This window comes from Lepisosteus platostomus, chromosome 10 (genome assembly GCF_059453375.1).
Source record: "Lepisosteus platostomus isolate fLepPlt1 chromosome 10, fLepPlt1.hap1, whole genome shotgun sequence".
Classification (NCBI taxonomy): Eukaryota; Metazoa; Chordata; class Actinopteri; order Semionotiformes; family Lepisosteidae; genus Lepisosteus; species Lepisosteus platostomus.
The window spans coordinates 40,015,101-40,031,559 of record NC_142620.1 but is presented as its reverse complement, the minus strand read 5'-3'; the positions used below and the strand labels follow the sequence as shown (position 1 = coordinate 40,031,559).

General features: G+C 36.7%; 1 protein-coding gene across 2 annotated transcripts in view; it reads right to left on the bottom strand.

Annotated features, from left to right (window-relative positions):
* gabrb4 (gamma-aminobutyric acid type A receptor subunit beta4) overlaps positions 1 to 3,410 on the bottom strand; it is a 113,716-nt gene extending 110,306 nt beyond the window's left edge. For both annotated transcript variants that reach the window (XM_088648982.1, XM_088648983.1), the window contains exons 1-2: positions 1,970 to 3,410; positions 105 to 193 (exon numbers count right to left, since the gene is read on the bottom strand). In XM_088648982.1, coding sequence (XP_088505108.1) covers positions 105 to 193; positions 1,970 to 2,049 — 169 coding nt within the window. In that variant the 5' untranslated portion in view covers positions 2,050 to 3,410. The remainder of the gene's footprint in view (positions 1 to 104; positions 194 to 1,969) is intronic.
* Between the last annotated feature and the right edge of the window lie 13,049 nt (positions 3,411 to 16,459).

Sequence of the window (16,459 nt, the reverse complement as noted above, 5' to 3'; positions counted from 1 at the left end):
ATTTCATGAGCATAAAGCCAATTTATCGCTAATCCCACTGTTCGCTGGAAAAGAAAAAAGAGACCACTGTTCAGAGTCTCAGAATGAAATTTACAGTATCATACCTCCGAAATCAGGTCGCAGGCGGATGTCATACCCCTTCAGCAATTTGTCCACTGTCTTTTTTGCCACAGATATATTTCCGGTGGAAGGGCTGATAAAAAATAACAATGACAAATTTATTTTAAGCATTTCATTTTTGTAATATTAAGTCTGAAAAAGTTGAATGTTTCCGCCGAACGCATAGCAGTTATACTTTATACTTTTTTCCAGACTTAATACTAAACTGAAATTGTTGAAACTGTTGGTTTTCAAAACTGTTCCAATATAAAGTATATTTCTGTCTATAATTGGTATTACAGCATAAAAAATTTGGGATGCAGAGACTGTAACTCCTTTGGCTGTTTATAATTCTCCATTCTCAGGTACTGTACCAACGCTATTACTGTGAAAGGATGCACTCAAACCCCATTTTTTAATTTTCCAGGGAGGCTTTCATAGAGAATTGGACTTCAGTTAAAAATAAAATTAATAAAATGGAAAACCGAGCTTTTTGAAGACATGATGACAGGGTACTGTATATTTGCATTAATACAAATACACAGAGAGATAAAAAATAAGCAGCTTGGTAGAAAAATTAAAATGCATTTGTATTTACCAAAATAAAAGGGGGAAAAAGTTAATTTATTATCTTGACTTTTTGATTAACTTCTTGTATTTTAGACCTTGAGAAATAAAATACTTGACAAATGTGTCCGAAGATAAGGCCTTTTTCGTCAGGGTTCACGCTGGTATATCTTATTACAAAGCAAAATAAAAATGGACACGTGATATGTATAATATATTTCATGTTGAGGATATGTCTAACACAGAACAAGAGAATTGAAATATCACAATATCAAAATGGAAGACATATTGTTCAGGTTATAGCTACAGCTGGTTTATACTCGTGAGAACCGCGGTTTAGTAAATACGACAATAAACGTCCATTATAGAGTATAACGGTTATCCAGTTGCCCAATGCCTACGTTTTATCAAGCAGTTTTTTAACGTTTTAATAAAAAATAATTGTAATAAGAATGGCCCTGATTACTTTATTTCCATTGCTCACGTATATATAAAGAAATCTTACATACAACAATGACAAATTATATTTTGAACATCCTCTGAAAGAATAACTGAAAGAAAAGCTTATACCATCAAAAATCTACTTATAGGTATTTATAACTGTAAATAAAGACTTTACCTGACTGCACCTGTGCTTCTCTCACACAATGATCGGTGTTAGCCTTTGCTGTTGACACACATCTGCGCTGTTTTCATTTACTTTAATGTTGAAAATACGATATTGCATTGAGATTTCACAGTAATAAGCTTTTAAACAGAGCATATCTTTCAAAATCCGTTTATGATTATTTAAAGTGATATTGTGCACGTGCAATGCCTGTCTGTGCAATTAAAACTGGTTAAAAAACTACGTGGTTAGAATTATCCCCCAATACATCAACAATTTGCTTTGAAAAATCCATATTTGAGTAATTTGCATTACTTCAGCCCATTCCACTACAAGTAATTCCACCCCTTTCCCCCACCATGAATGTAATTTTGTGCACTTATTTTTTGTTTGAAAATGTGGAATTATAGGATTTAGTGTTTGATCTTCTGTCACGTACACCCGTATAGCTGTCAATTTCTATTCAATCAACAGCAGACTCTTGCCATTTTCTTTTGCGTTTCAGGTGTTAAGAGTATGGATTAAAAGGGAGAAAAACAAAAAGTGTATGTTGTGTTCTCATTTTAAAAATTGTGTGCACATCATGGTGTTTGCGTATGTATTTCTGAGTGTACTTGTGATAAGTGTATTCATGTACCCGTGTGTACAAGTCAAAAACGTGTTTATACTTCAATGCAATGTTTAATATTTTCTTACCTTTGAGCACAGCAGACAAGTGACAGAGCCGCCAGAGCACAGAAAATTCCACATAATTTATCTTCCTGGAGACCCCACATTTCCACTATTCCTTTTTCACAGTTTCAATAATCCAACCGCCTTTGGTCCAAAGAATTAAACGAATAGTACAATAAGAAATAATAAGAATACTAATTCAGTAAAATAATTAATTAAAATCCACTTGGAAAAATAAAGAAATACACGAAAATCAATAAGGCTGGGATATATATATATATGAAGGTAAGAATTCGTCAGATATTTTCCCACCTAAGGAAATCCGTGCAAATCACAGATCCCTTCTACCAACACCATAAAATCAGGCATCTTGTACATAAACGAATGTACAAAAAGAATTAAAAATAACAGACAAAGTAACATAAAGGAAAAAAAATGCAGCAGCTTCTTCCAAGTTAGATTAGCTGCTGCAATTTCCCAGTCGAGATCTGCAGGAGACACATTGTTCCAGATCTTCTCCTTCCAGGGGCGAAAGCTCCTCAGTGTGTTTTGTGTTTAAGGATTTCTTTCTTTTTTCAGATGTAAACGTTTGGGTGGGTGGGTGAGGGGTGGGGGGGTGATCTGCATTCCCTTGTTATTGCTGATGATGATGTAGATTTGCTCCTCTCATTGCAAAGTCACTAAGGGAAAAATTTGCACATTGCAAAAAAAATGCACTGAACAAATTGAGATTCAGACGTCAGAGCAGGCTATATTAACCCTTTAGTGAAAAAGGTATACCCTTTTATTTTAAAATATCCCGAATTCCATCAGTAACTGTACAAGCACGGTATTAGTAATCTTGCAGTCTACTTCGAATGCCGAAAGATAGGCAAGCTTTGTTGCAAAAACATAGGTCTCATTTGTTTAAGCGATAACTAGCAGTACATTCCCCGTACACCTTTGTAGTTCCGTTATTTCGTCCATTGCACCATTGCACAGATGATGCTTAAATGAAATCGAAATAAATCACGTATAACAAAAAACAACGACTTTAAATATAATTGTAAGGGAAAAATCACAACTTTGACGAAATGTTTAAAGTAATTATTAATGCCAGTAAAAATGGCCAATAAAGATAACACTGAACCAAAGACGAAAGAGATCTGTCTTGCCCCCACGTCGAGTGGCGAAAAAAAGACGTTGAGAAATGGTGCCTTTAAGAGACGATTCTTCCTGCAACCCATTAAAATGCAGTAAGTGTATCCCGGTGCATTTTTTATGCAATTCTGGCCACTTTGGGACCATCTTTGATGTCACAGAGAACAAGGTCTACCAGCATAGTCCCGAAATGTATACATCTTTTTAGCAGAAAGTGATAAAAAAAAATACTGGAGTTTTCACTATTACAATAACTGCACAAAAAAATAAGGTTTTTTTGTTTATAGAAAATGAGAATTTCTGCTGGGTTCTGTGTGCTGCCTAGTTGCTTAGCAACACAGTGTGAGCAGTGATGCAGAGCAGCAGCACAAGTGTTCCGAAGGCTAAGTGCGAAGACACATTTAAAGGAACAAGGCACTTCAACGGGACAGGAACATGGTTTGCATCACGCTCAGAGTTCGCACACATTTACATTTCATTTGTTTGAGACAAATATGAAGGCGCGCTTTGAAAGGCGATACCATCAAACTGTGCAGAGCTGATGATAAGGTTAAATTAAATATGATTTAGACAGGTATTTGTGATTGATGTGAACGTGCTTTTATTTCCGTTTTTTTAAGAATATAACATAAAAAATTAAACAAGTACAGTTACAGACTACGTACAATATGCACACCTGTATCTCTTGCAATCATAATAATATATATATATATTTTGACTCATATAATGGTTCAGGCTATATGGGTTATTTAAGCCTCAAAAAGTGCAACAGTCGTACGAATAGTGCGGATCCTGAACATATGAACGGATATTCGACATATTTTACAAGATCAACACTCTTTTGAGAGTGTAATAAAATAATAAGTTGATTGTTTTTATATAGAGACTTACATCGTGCATCATCTCAAAGCGCTTTACAATCATACAAGAAATAGTTAACACAAATATTAACACGGCAAATTAAGCAAAATTCTATGTTATCTTATACACTTAAATTTCTAAAACGGGAGTTTAAAGTGCTAACTGACATGCAGTATCTGATCATCTGTAAGACTGGAGTTCGTCCCACCGACCAAATCAAGGTCAGAGGCAATGAAACTCAAACTACGTTTAGGCGTAAAATGAGTTAAGAGTTCACCGATGGAGTCAGGATCCAAACCATGGAAGCCCTTGAAGGTGAACTCAAATTTTTGACTGAAGCATAGCATTTAGAAATGTAAACAAAAAACACATTTTTATTAATATTAGTTTTAGTCCGAAAAGAAAAAAAAAGGATTAGATCTGTATAGTCTTAAATGATGGTGATGGACAGGAGCTGGAATGAGGTTTTCCATGAAATATACAGTAGATCACCACATCCTATCCTTATCACGACTAATTATTTAACGGAGAGTTAGTTAAATTAAAACCCCTATACAGTTTATAAATTAAATATGTAAAATTACTTATGGTGTGACATATTCATGTGTCTATCCCATATGTCGCCACGCATGTGGAAAATTAATATGTAACTGGTGAAATGTGTTTAAATCCGATGCCAAACGGAAGAAATCTTTTAAACAAGTCTTTAACAATTTAAAAGCTATAACTTTACTTAGTTGTATTAAATTCCCCCAGTATTTCAAAATGGATTGTTTGCAAATTCTTCATAAAATCTTCAGATTTGTAACTCTCCGGGACAAGGAGAACAGCTTCACCCTATCAATTCTCAATTTCCCTAATTTAGCCTGGAGAGATTTCAGGACCATGGACAGGTCATTCAACGATGATGCTATTAGCACAGCCGTAAATTTACTGGAATTATTACGTAAAAGTACGTTTAATAAACATCAACATTAATAACTTAACGTTGTTTTTACTAATAATAAACATGGGTTAATTGTTAATTAAAACTTTTTAGATACAGACGAGAGACCAAATGACGTGATGAATCATTTAAACTTTAAAGAAAAGGGGAGATTGTCTTTGTATTAGTCAGCTGCGTGGCCACAACAAAAATACTTGATGAAAAAACTGTTAAAACAGCTAATCCATAACATGGGATTTAGAATTACCCGATGATTCAATACCATTCCAACACCTTAATTAGTGAAGGGTAGGTGCCGATTTTAAAGTTACTGCAACATTTTAATTAAATATAGACCTGGATATATTTTAGCATAGAGTAAAGCCAAATTCATTGGAATTACACAATTCTGACTGATGATTTCCCCATTTGAAATGCACCACCACATTCACATTGATTTATTATACCTGCTTGTGTGTATGGTACATCTATTTTAATATTAGAGAACAGTGCAAACAATAGCATTGGCTTACAAAAAAAAACTTCCATGTTACTTTTAGTAACTTTTGCTCTTTTATCAGGAAAAGACATATGTAAGAAAAACATATGTTTACACAATTTTGCTCAATGCTTGTTTTTTTTACATTTCCCTAGATTCATTCAATTTTAAAGCTCATTATTGAATGCACCGAATATACATACAAATAACTGTCTTTTACTGTTTTGAAATAGATTTAAAAAGTAAAATTGAAAGCATGATAACCTGCAACAGGTGCAGGAAAGAGACTTTTGCAGGTGTTTTGTGTTTCATTTCCTTTAGTTTTACATGTGCATTGCATTCTTCAACTTGGCTTATGGCTTCAGTCAACCAGTGACTGTATCTCGTCAGCACTGTTCCAAGCATGGATACACTTTTTAAACTGAATACAAATTATCCAATTAACCATCCTGCGCTTTACTCTGCATTTGCAAGGGACGTACTCCAAAACAGTGAATACATAGTATTCCAAGTACTCAAATCAAAAATAGGTTAAAAGTGATGACACCACTATTTTGAAGCTTTAGCTGTTTTTAACAGATATCAAGAAAACAACCACATTTAATTGAAACAGTTGTTTAAACATTTAAAGCATAATCTGTGAATATTAAATTTTAAAATTAAATTTAAATTATTAAATTATAAAGAAAATGGGTGTACACACATATATGTGTAAGGCGGTAGTAGTTCAGGTGGGTAGCTGCGTCAGCATGCGTAGGCTGCAAAGGAACAAGTAATAGGTTTATTCCATGCTGAAAAAAAGAAGAAAGAGAACACAACGTTTCGGCCGTGGAGCCTTCTTCAGGTGTGAGAGAGACAGGGCAGTAGGCAAAGGTAAAGTAGCTGGAGAACAAAGGTTGGGAGGGAGGAGGAGTGAGAGGCGGGAGCAGGGGACAGAAAGAGAGGCCAATCAAGAGGTGTGAAGTCAGAATGGGTGCAGAGAGGTGTGAAATGAAACTTCCAATGAATGGAGAAAATTTAAAAGAACAGTAATCTGTCGTTAAGGGAAGGGAGAATGTGTGATCCTAACTGCAGAATAATTTTAGTTTCGGTGGTCTTTCTGATGTATGAGTTCGGAAAACCGTCTTTGAGAACACAGATGGAGAGATTAGTGTGGTCGTGGCCGTCAGAGGTGAAATGAGAAACAATGGGCTTGGAGAGATCTTTAATCTTCACAGCCCTGACGTGTTCTCTGAAGCGGTCTCCGAGTCTCCTTCCTGTTTCACCAATGTAGATGGCTGGGCATTTACTGCAAGAGATACAGTAAATAAGGTTGCTGGAGGTACAAGATGCTGTCTGGGTGATCCGGAATTGTCCTGAGGGGCCTTGAATGAGTGTGGTGGTGGCTGTGTACTTGCAGGTGACACAGCGAGCTCTGTTGCAAGGGAAAGTGCCTGGTGTGGATGGTTGTTGAGGGCGGTCAAGGGAGCTGTGAACAAGGAGGTTACGCAGATTAGGTGGTCGGCGATATGAGATGATAGGGCGATCAGAAAAGAGGGCCCCAATGGAGGGATCATCCTGTAGGATGGAAAAATCCTACACTGGTTGACTGAAGCCATAAGCCAAGTTGAAGAATGCAATGCACATGTAAAACTAAAGGAAATGAAACACAAAACACCTGCAAAAGTCTCTTTCCTGCACCTGTTGCAGGTTATCATGCTTTCAATTTTACTTTTTAAATCTATTTCAAAACAGTAAAAGACAGTGAATGAATGAATGAATGAATGAATATATGTGTAAGGTACCTATTAAAGTGAGATTACATACTTACATAATTCCATAGCATTTTAATTGTTGTGATCAACTGTGGAAAAGCTCTTCATAAAACTGTCAGTTCCCCTTTGATTTTGATTTTTCTTTATATTTCAGGCCAGTAGCAGGACCCCTGTGGGAGTGAAACTCAGTATGTTCACCTAAAGTGTGGTCATAGCTTTGTGAACCTCTGTTTGATGGTATTGATTGCCTGAGGTAGTGTCCTGTGTTAGTTGTTTCAGTATGAGTGTTATTCAAGCAATAAAATACCCCTCTTTTTTCACACGAATCAAATAAGCTAAAATAAATATTGCAAAGGCATTTTATTCAGTAGTTCCATTCTTATATGTGATAGAAAGACAAAATGTATTAGAGGCTGTTTGGCATAACTTACCTGGCTGAGGGACTGGCAGCCTCACCATAAGGATAAAGCTGACCGTATCCCTCCATACTATGGCAAGGAATGAACCAGGGAGCTGCCACAAGGATGTATAAAAGGGAGGTTCAGAAGAAGAAATATAAATGTAGGAAAGTGAAGCCAGGCAAGATTAGAATCTAACCTTCCTCCTGAATTGCTCTCTAAAACTCCATTTGTCACAGTGAAAGATAAAAATGAAACATGTGATGACATTCATCCAACAGATAAATTAACATTTAACAAAGATTCTAACAGCTGGAAACAATGAAACCTGAAGGACTGCACAGCATGCAATTATAAGTACCATCACAATCACGTTCAATAACTATTTATCCAATTCAGGGTCATGGTGGCCCAGAGCCTATTCAGGGAAACGTTGGGGACAAAGTGGGATGCACCCTGCATAGGACACTATTCCATTGCATGGCACACACAGACAAACAAACACTTACACCAGAGCAATTTACCAGAAGCTACCAGCATGTCTTTGGACAGTGAGAGGAAACCAGAGCACTTGTAAACTCAAATGAACACAGGAACAACATTCAGACTCCACATGGATACAGTAGGACTTCAGTAATTAAACCCAGGCCCCCAGCAATGCAAGGCAGCAATGCTAACAAATGTATATACAGTACTACATTAAGAAAAACGTAGAGGAACAAAAAGGTTCTTCCTGTAGGTAAGCATGATTTTAATACAAAGGGAATCATACAATTGTGTTGCAGATTTTAAAATAAAACAATGGAAAGTTTCAAGTAATCACGGCAGCATATGAAAGAACTAAAGTAAAATAGTTCAATTTGTGCAGGTTTTTCCCTTGGCTTATTCCAGCTCACACTTTAGAAGTGACACTTACAGCTCTCCAAGTTTCCATGTTTTTCTAGAAGCAACTTTGGTCACATGAAAATTAAAAACCAATTAACACTTTCTCAAGGTCATGTGCAGATACGTGATAGTTATAGCAGAAATTAGAGATGACGTGTTCAAGTCAAATAGACTATAGTCCTAAACTTTGCCCTGTAATCAGTTGAAAGCAAGAATGAATGTTAGGCATTTGCTACACCAAAATAAGAAATCACATTTTGGAATTATTTACTTTGTCTGAAACATAAAGGAATTCTCTTTGCATGGAGATGCACAAGTGTGACTGTGGTTTGAGTGCAATTGTGCAGTTTCACTAAAGAATCTAGGGTGTACAGTTAGTTATCTGTTAAACTTGGAGTTCTACTTTAGTCATCCTCACAAGTGTGTCCTCAAGAAATATCCTCTTTCAAGGATTCCGCTACCCTTAACCAAATGCATGTAGGAAGAAACAAGATACTATTTTAACCTCATATTTTATTACATACATTTTGAAAGCTTGCATTTAGTATGTCTTAACATCCACGTCTTTGCTTTGGTGAAAAGTCATAAGATGTAAACTGTTACTTATATTGTGTAGGAATCTTCATGCATTAACTCTATATGACATAATATTCATCTGACTATTGACACAGTTGATACAGCATCACTGCTTGATACAGTTTCCCTGCTTATAAGCAGCTTGAATTTTTGTAATGGGATCTCAGAAAGGGTTTGAGTCCACTTAACCAATTGAGAATTGTACATCTGAAGGAAATGATGAGAGAGAATGTAGTGCTCTAGCACAATTACAGTAAGATCAAAGACTTTTCTGTGTGCCATAAGCATACCCATGAGAGGAGCAGCGAGCAGCCTTGATGTAATTATTTCAATTGTGACGTAAGCATTCATTGGAGAATGTTCTATATAAAGGAAGATAAATTGCTAACATTTTTGTTTCAGTCCACATACAGTGCAACTTTTTTTGCGTTACATTGTATAGATTAACCCATAGACACAGGTAACACATACTGTATCTCCCTTTTTTCTGGTCTAACCCAAACAGACCATGAGACGTAGCGCCACCTTTTCATGTGATATTAATAGTAGATCTAGTCAGATGAAAACAGCAAACATTTGTGTACTTTTATCATTTCATTAGCCCCCTTCTGAAAAGAATGGCATATCATTTGTCTTAGCTGTTAATTGTTTTCCATGCTTCAGAGATGCTAGCAGTCAAAATAAATTGTACATGACCATTGTAGGCACAAATATTTCTACTGATTGAGAGAGATTTGCTGGATTTTTCAGAGCATTAGAGAAATGGAAAATGTATATCTCAACAAGCACTGAACATTAAAATGGTTAGACAAGAGAAAGGGTTCCATTATCTGTAATAAATTAGTAAAAAGTATTGGCTTTTATAACAACAAAATCCCAATATCTCCCTTTTACTACAGGTGACATTCAATAAAACACATTCAGTACACAATATATTGGACCCATTTGTGCCTCATACAGTATTTAATGGCCCCAGTTTTAATTTTTTATTAACAAATACTACAAAAAGACTTGGGTTCATCACAATATTTTGATATGTATAGAACCCAGTTAGACATAATTATTTTATGTTTTAAAGGCAGACTACCTACTACTGAACAGCAGTACATCAGAATTTACACACTGTACTAGTGCAGAAACATATACATGTGTCATGTATATCCTTTATATTTTATTTTAGAGTTTTGTTCACTTTTTTCTGTCTAGAAAATCTCATTTTGGTAGTTGTAGTCAATGCATATGCCTGAGATTTAACTAATAAAAGGTAAACAAAGAAAACCTATATAACAAACCAAGAGACTATGAAGAAATCTACTGTATTGCAGTGATTGTTTTAAACTTAGATTTTCACTTAATAAATCTCTTTCATATTTTTTTTCTTTGATTTCCAGTAAATAGTTCTTCATTGTTCAGTATGTGCAGCAAAGTAGGGCAGGACATTTACTTTTTTACCTAAAGTAATGTGGTTAATTCAGACACTAAAAAGTAGGTTAAAGTCTGTGAAACAATGGAACGTGCTCAGTATTTTTTTCTTTCTTGGTCATCTTTGTTGCTTCTAGGCCTGAAGAAGATTGATCATTGTTGAAAGAAGGATCCCAGATGGGTAGCTCTCTGATGTGTCTGTTTGTCAATGTCTGTCTCAAATGTCTCTTTCCTCTGCTGGACACTCCTGCATAGAATGCCATTCCTGTGTCGCTCTTTCAAGTCTGAAGCCACTTGAGCAAATCACCTGATTTTAATAGGCCTGTGCAGTGTTTCCATCAAACCCTTTAAGAGATGTTGGTATTTTTCCCTTTTACATTCACATGTTGTATAACACATGTGAGTTACTAGGTCACTCTTGCTGTCTGATATAAATAGTATCACATTCTTAATGCATCTCTGCCTTCCTCCCCCTCTTTCTGTCTCACTCTCATGTCTAAAACACTTTCTCATTCAAAGCTTTTTGAATGCATAGTGGTTAACTAATACTTTTTCCCCTTATTTATTTTTTTCAAAGATGCATTGGCAATGTCTGAGAACAAATGCTCAAAGGTTTTTTTCAGATAAACCACAAATCCAAAAGAAAGCTTGTCATGTATCAAAAAAATTATCCTGTACTGATTTATAAAGTGACTGCTAATCAATAATCTCCCTCATAGTCTAATTTTAACAAATTTTTGCACTTTACCATAATCATCCAGTCAGCGTTATCTGGTTGTCATCATTTCCACAGTTCTCACAGTTACACATAGCTGCTAACAGCATCACCACACTCGCTACCCTCTTAGATGTCACACCAGCAGACATACTAATCTATAAATGGATGGAAATCACTTTGCTTCAAAGCTAAATCTGAGAAAGTCACCACTTATGGGAAAAAACACATCACCTTATCTGTGATTTCACAGCTACAAAAGCAAGGTCGTGAGATAAAAAAAGCTTGAAACTTCAGAGGTGAACTTTATTTCAGTCTTTTATTTTTGTAGTTTGGTCAATGTTAGCCTCATTGAACACAATTCCAAAAATGCCTTTGTTCTCATCAAGGACTGATTCTCTTTTCAATATCATTTTTACCCAAAAAAGGCAAAAGAAACTATATTTTGAAATGATTTTGATAATGTATAGTACATCAGTAATTACACTGTGATGGACATTTTCTGTGTTACTTTGAAATAAGGGCTGCAAATTCGTAATGAATTCCTCAACTAAGGAATTATTATGGTTATGATTATGGTCTTAACACATTTGACTGAAGGAATGATCAAATGGATGAGGCCATTGGAACCCTCCCATTGGGCGGTGTGAGCCAAGGAGCCACAGAAGGGGTAATGATGTAACAGAGGGAGGTGTGTGTTGCAGTAAGTGCTTAGCAGATGCATTGGAAACATGGTGCTTTTTTCCTTAGATAAGCAGAATTGAGTAAGGTTAGCACAGCTGGTTGACTTCAGAAGTCATTTGTCCAAACAATTTGATTCTGTGATCCAGAAGTGAAAAACATTTGATTGAGTGGTGCAGAATTCCTAGTTGAGCAGCAGAGGTGCCTGCCCTGATCAGAAATCAGAGGGCAGCAATAAAGCCTGCTTTTGACAGAACACATAAGTAAAATCTCAGTAAATTTGATCTTACTGATAACTAGAAGATAAGTTGATGGATAATAGACAATCGTGATTTAGACTTAACTGGTAATATGAGTGGAGATGTTTGTAAATTTGATTGAGCCAGGTGAGCCTTGACTGATGGGTGAGTTTTGCTTCTATTAAGATGAAACAATGTTATGCCATTAAAATACACTGAAAGATCTGACATGCATGGGAGTAAAGAAGGTTGAAGCAGATCTTGGGTGCAGAGGACTAAAGAAAAGGAAACCATAGAAAACTAGTACAGGGTGTTGTGCATTTTAGTCATGAATGAATTAGCTTTTCAGAGATTGAGAAAGCTCTGTAAAGAGCATTGCTATGTAAGGAAAGATGTATGTGATTTAATGTGATTAGATGTGCTTGATTGAGAGGAATTATAGATTTTTATAGACATCTTCAGAATCTTCAGTTAAAACACAAGTGTGAAATTGATGAGCAGATGTTAACTTTTATTAATTTAAGGAAGAAATGGAAAATGTACTTGTTTGGTTTAGAGGAAAAATAGTAAAACCAAACTACTAAATTTCTGCAAAGAAGAGAAAGTAACATTATTTAAATAAACAGGCAACCAAGCACCAAACATAAGTGAGAAGTCTTAAAATAATACAATTGTAAGGTTTTAATTTATGAAGAGTGGACATGATATCAGAAACAATGAGGGCTAATTTCTGACTCTACATTGAACCTGAAGGAATAGAACAATAACTAAGGGAGAGGTCACATAACACAGAAAGTGTATCCAAAAGTTGGAACTGGGATATTTCCTCAGGCCATCAGGCTTCAACCCACTTTCATCTAACCATATTGCAAATGCAATGAAATGAAACAAAATTAAACTATAAAAGATCTTCAAGGCACAAAATGGAATTATTGTAGAAAGTAATACGATTCTATGCTGTGGCTCTTGCTACTGTTAAGCAATTGTAATAGCCTACCTTTCCTCCACTCCACAGTTGGCAATTACAATAAAGTTATAGTATAAGAAAGGTATATACAGTAAGATGACTAATTGCAAGCATAAAATAAAGTAGCTAGCTAGAAAGGACAAGGATTAATTTTTCATTCAATCAGTCCTGCTGTAACTAGCTGGGCAGAGTGGTGGCACTGTGGCTAAGGATCTGTGCCTGTGGCTGGTTCAAATCCCATGGCTGGCAGAGGAATCCTACTCTGTTGGGCTCCTGAGCAAGGCCCTTAACCCCAATTGCTCCAGGGGTACTGTACAATGGCTGACCCTGTGCTCTGACCCCACGCTTCTCTCTGTCTGTGGGTCTCATAGAGAGCAAGCTGGGTTGTGCAAAAAAGACAAATTCCTAATGCAAGAAATTGTATATGGCTAATAAAGTGATCTTATTAGCAATCACTTCTGATTCATTTCCTCTCCTAAAATTCTATATATACTGTACATGATCTCCTTCTCTCCTTTGCATACAGTATGTCTTTTGGATCTCACCTCTGCATCTACGCCTTGGTCACTTCTCAATCTGCATGGGGGTCCTGGCCTCCTCGTTCCATGGCCAGAAAGTTAGCCCTCAGCCAAGCAGGTTAAACTAAATTTTCACTGAACACTCCATAATCCTCTCAGGACACTTTATTCTTGGGTGTTGTTATTCCAAGTACAGTAATGGAGTAATGGGCCTGAGACATAGTTATAATGAGCAAGATACATAGATATTTGGTAAGGTTTCTCCTCCGGTAGGGAATCACGGGAGTGGTAGTTGAGAATAGAAGGTGCATATTGTATGGAACTACCAGTACCAGGAATTTAGCCTGTTGAATCTTGTAGCAGAACAAAGAGAAGATCATAAAGAGAACTTTTTGCAGAGGTAGTAGCGGAAGGTGACACAAAGTGAACAAATCCAGTACTGAGAAAAAGGAAGCCCAGAAAAGGGCATGATTATGATCCCTTCAACAATGACATTGCTTGATGGCATCAGGGGTGGAAAAGGAAAATAGAAGATATTTGCAGATTGATGTGGAGGGGTAGAGTAGGAAGGCCCACAGGGAGGATAAATTAGTGTCAAAACCTTGATTTACAGTACATGCTGTAAGAAAGAGTTGTTAAAGAAGAGGGCATTTAAGGGGAATGTGGTTGTGGCTAGTATTTAATCCCCAAATAATAATGGGGCAGGAGAGATAAGGCAGGGAAAAAAGACCACAAACAAGGCAAAGAAGCAGCCTATGGGAATGGCTGCTCTTGACACTGTGAATATGTCAGGTAAGGGCTGAATAAGGGGCTCTAGGGGCAAAAGCTGGATGATGAGAGAATGAGAGGAACAACTGTAGCCAGTTTTAGACGGGGAGAAGTGGTGGAAAGGAGTGTAAAGAAGGAACAAGATAAAAATGCCTGAGGGAGGATGCTTGGTGCTGTGAGGTTGTATGATATGGCTGATGATGGAACCACTTGAAGGCAAAAGAAGATGGCAAAAATAATGATGGGAAGAGTGCCAACAGTGTTCTACATGGGGCTCCACTACTAAAAGTGGGGAGAGTGACTGGGACCCAGACTATTCAGGGACTGCAGTGCAGGTATTAGGGTAGCAGGAGTTGAGAAGTGAAGCCTGGGCTGATAATTCAGATGGTTGCACAAATAAGGCCACCTGGAGAAGTAACAAGTCTGGCAAGGTCAAGGTCTGTGTCGGCAAATATGGTAACGATGGTAATGAAGATGTGATTGGTTTTGACATAAAGGACAAAGCTAGGGATGGAGACATGAAGGGTACAAAGGGTGGACGTAACAGACTGAGAGAAATTCTAATGGGATCAAAAGAAATTATTTCCTTGACAAGCTGTGCAAAAAATGATTAGTGATCCTGCTAGAATAAGTTCTTGTTTTTTCCTTTTATATTAAGATAGCAACCTATAGAGTTGGGCAGGATGTTGGCTCAATGGTTAGCCTTAATGTCTCACGGTGCCAGAGCCCGGAGTTCAATTCCAGACCTGGTGTGCTATCTGTGTGGAGTTTGAATGTTCATCCTATGCTTACGTGGGTGTCCTCCCACAGTCCAAAAAACATACTAGTAGGTTAATTTACTTCTGGGAACATTGGTCTTGGTGTGTGCAGTAATGTGAAAAAGAAAGTACAGCCCCTTAAAGTTCCATGGTATTTCGTATAAAGGCATGTCTGACATTCATCTAGTCCACAACACGTACTAACAGTAGATAAATTAAATCTCATGTGACATACAGTACAACGCACACACATTTTGTCATTATTTAACAAAAAATTAGCCAACTTCAGCAGTTGCAGATTTTATGTATATGCTTCCAGAAAAGATCCTGCGATCTTAAAATTTACCTTCTTGCATTTGCAAAGTGTAGATCCATCATTCCACAGTGAGAAAGATCATTTACAAATGAAGAATTTTCAAGACGGTGGCCAATCTACTCAAGAGTGGGTAACTGGCAAATTCACCCCAAGACCTGACCATATGATGATCCTAGAGATCATAAAGACCCCCAGAGCTACATCCAGGGATCAACAGGCCTCTGTCAATATGATAAATGTTAGAGTTCATGATTCTACCATTAGGAAAAGACTGAACAAGAGCAGCTTTCATGGAAGGATAGCCAGGAGAAAACCCCCTTTCTCTAAAAAGAACATTACTGCACAGCTTAGGTTTGCAAAACAACACCTTAAAGAACCGCAAGACTTCGAGAACAATGTCCTCTGGATGGATGATACCAAAGTGGACTTGTTTGGCTGTAATGAAAAATGACATGTTTAGTGAAACTTCATACCAACCATCAACCATGGTGGTAAAGGGGTGATGATTTGGACCTGGTTTGCAGCCTCAGGACCTGGACTCAGAATCATTAAGCCCATGAGGAATTCCTCTCTATAACAGCACTTTCTAGAGGAAAATGTGAGACCAACAGCTAATGCTTAGCTGTGGATCATGCTACAGGACAATGATCCAAAACATACAGTACCAGTAAATCTATGACTGAATGGCTGAAAAAGAAAAGAACAGTTTTCTTTTTGAAAAATTTGAAACATTTGTTTTTAATGGTTTTCTTAAATAACTGTAATAATTCAGATGAAAGGGATATTTGTCTTTTCTTGCTGGGTATACACTGCAGGAACCTGAAGGGCAATGACATGCTCTCAACTCTCACACCTGACAAAGGCTCATCAGCCAAATCATTGTGTGTCTCCTTTCTATTTTTCAGAATGGAATTAACCTTAACTTGTTCAATATTTTAACTTCTGTGCTAACATTATTTTGAGTTTATTAATCCAACAGTTCCCTATTAATCCTAATTTATTTGTTGTTTATATTCAGTGTACTTGAAAAGTTTGGAAAAGGTCTAGGGGAAATGAAAAAAAAATAGCATGCTTTCTTTCCCAGGTTCATTA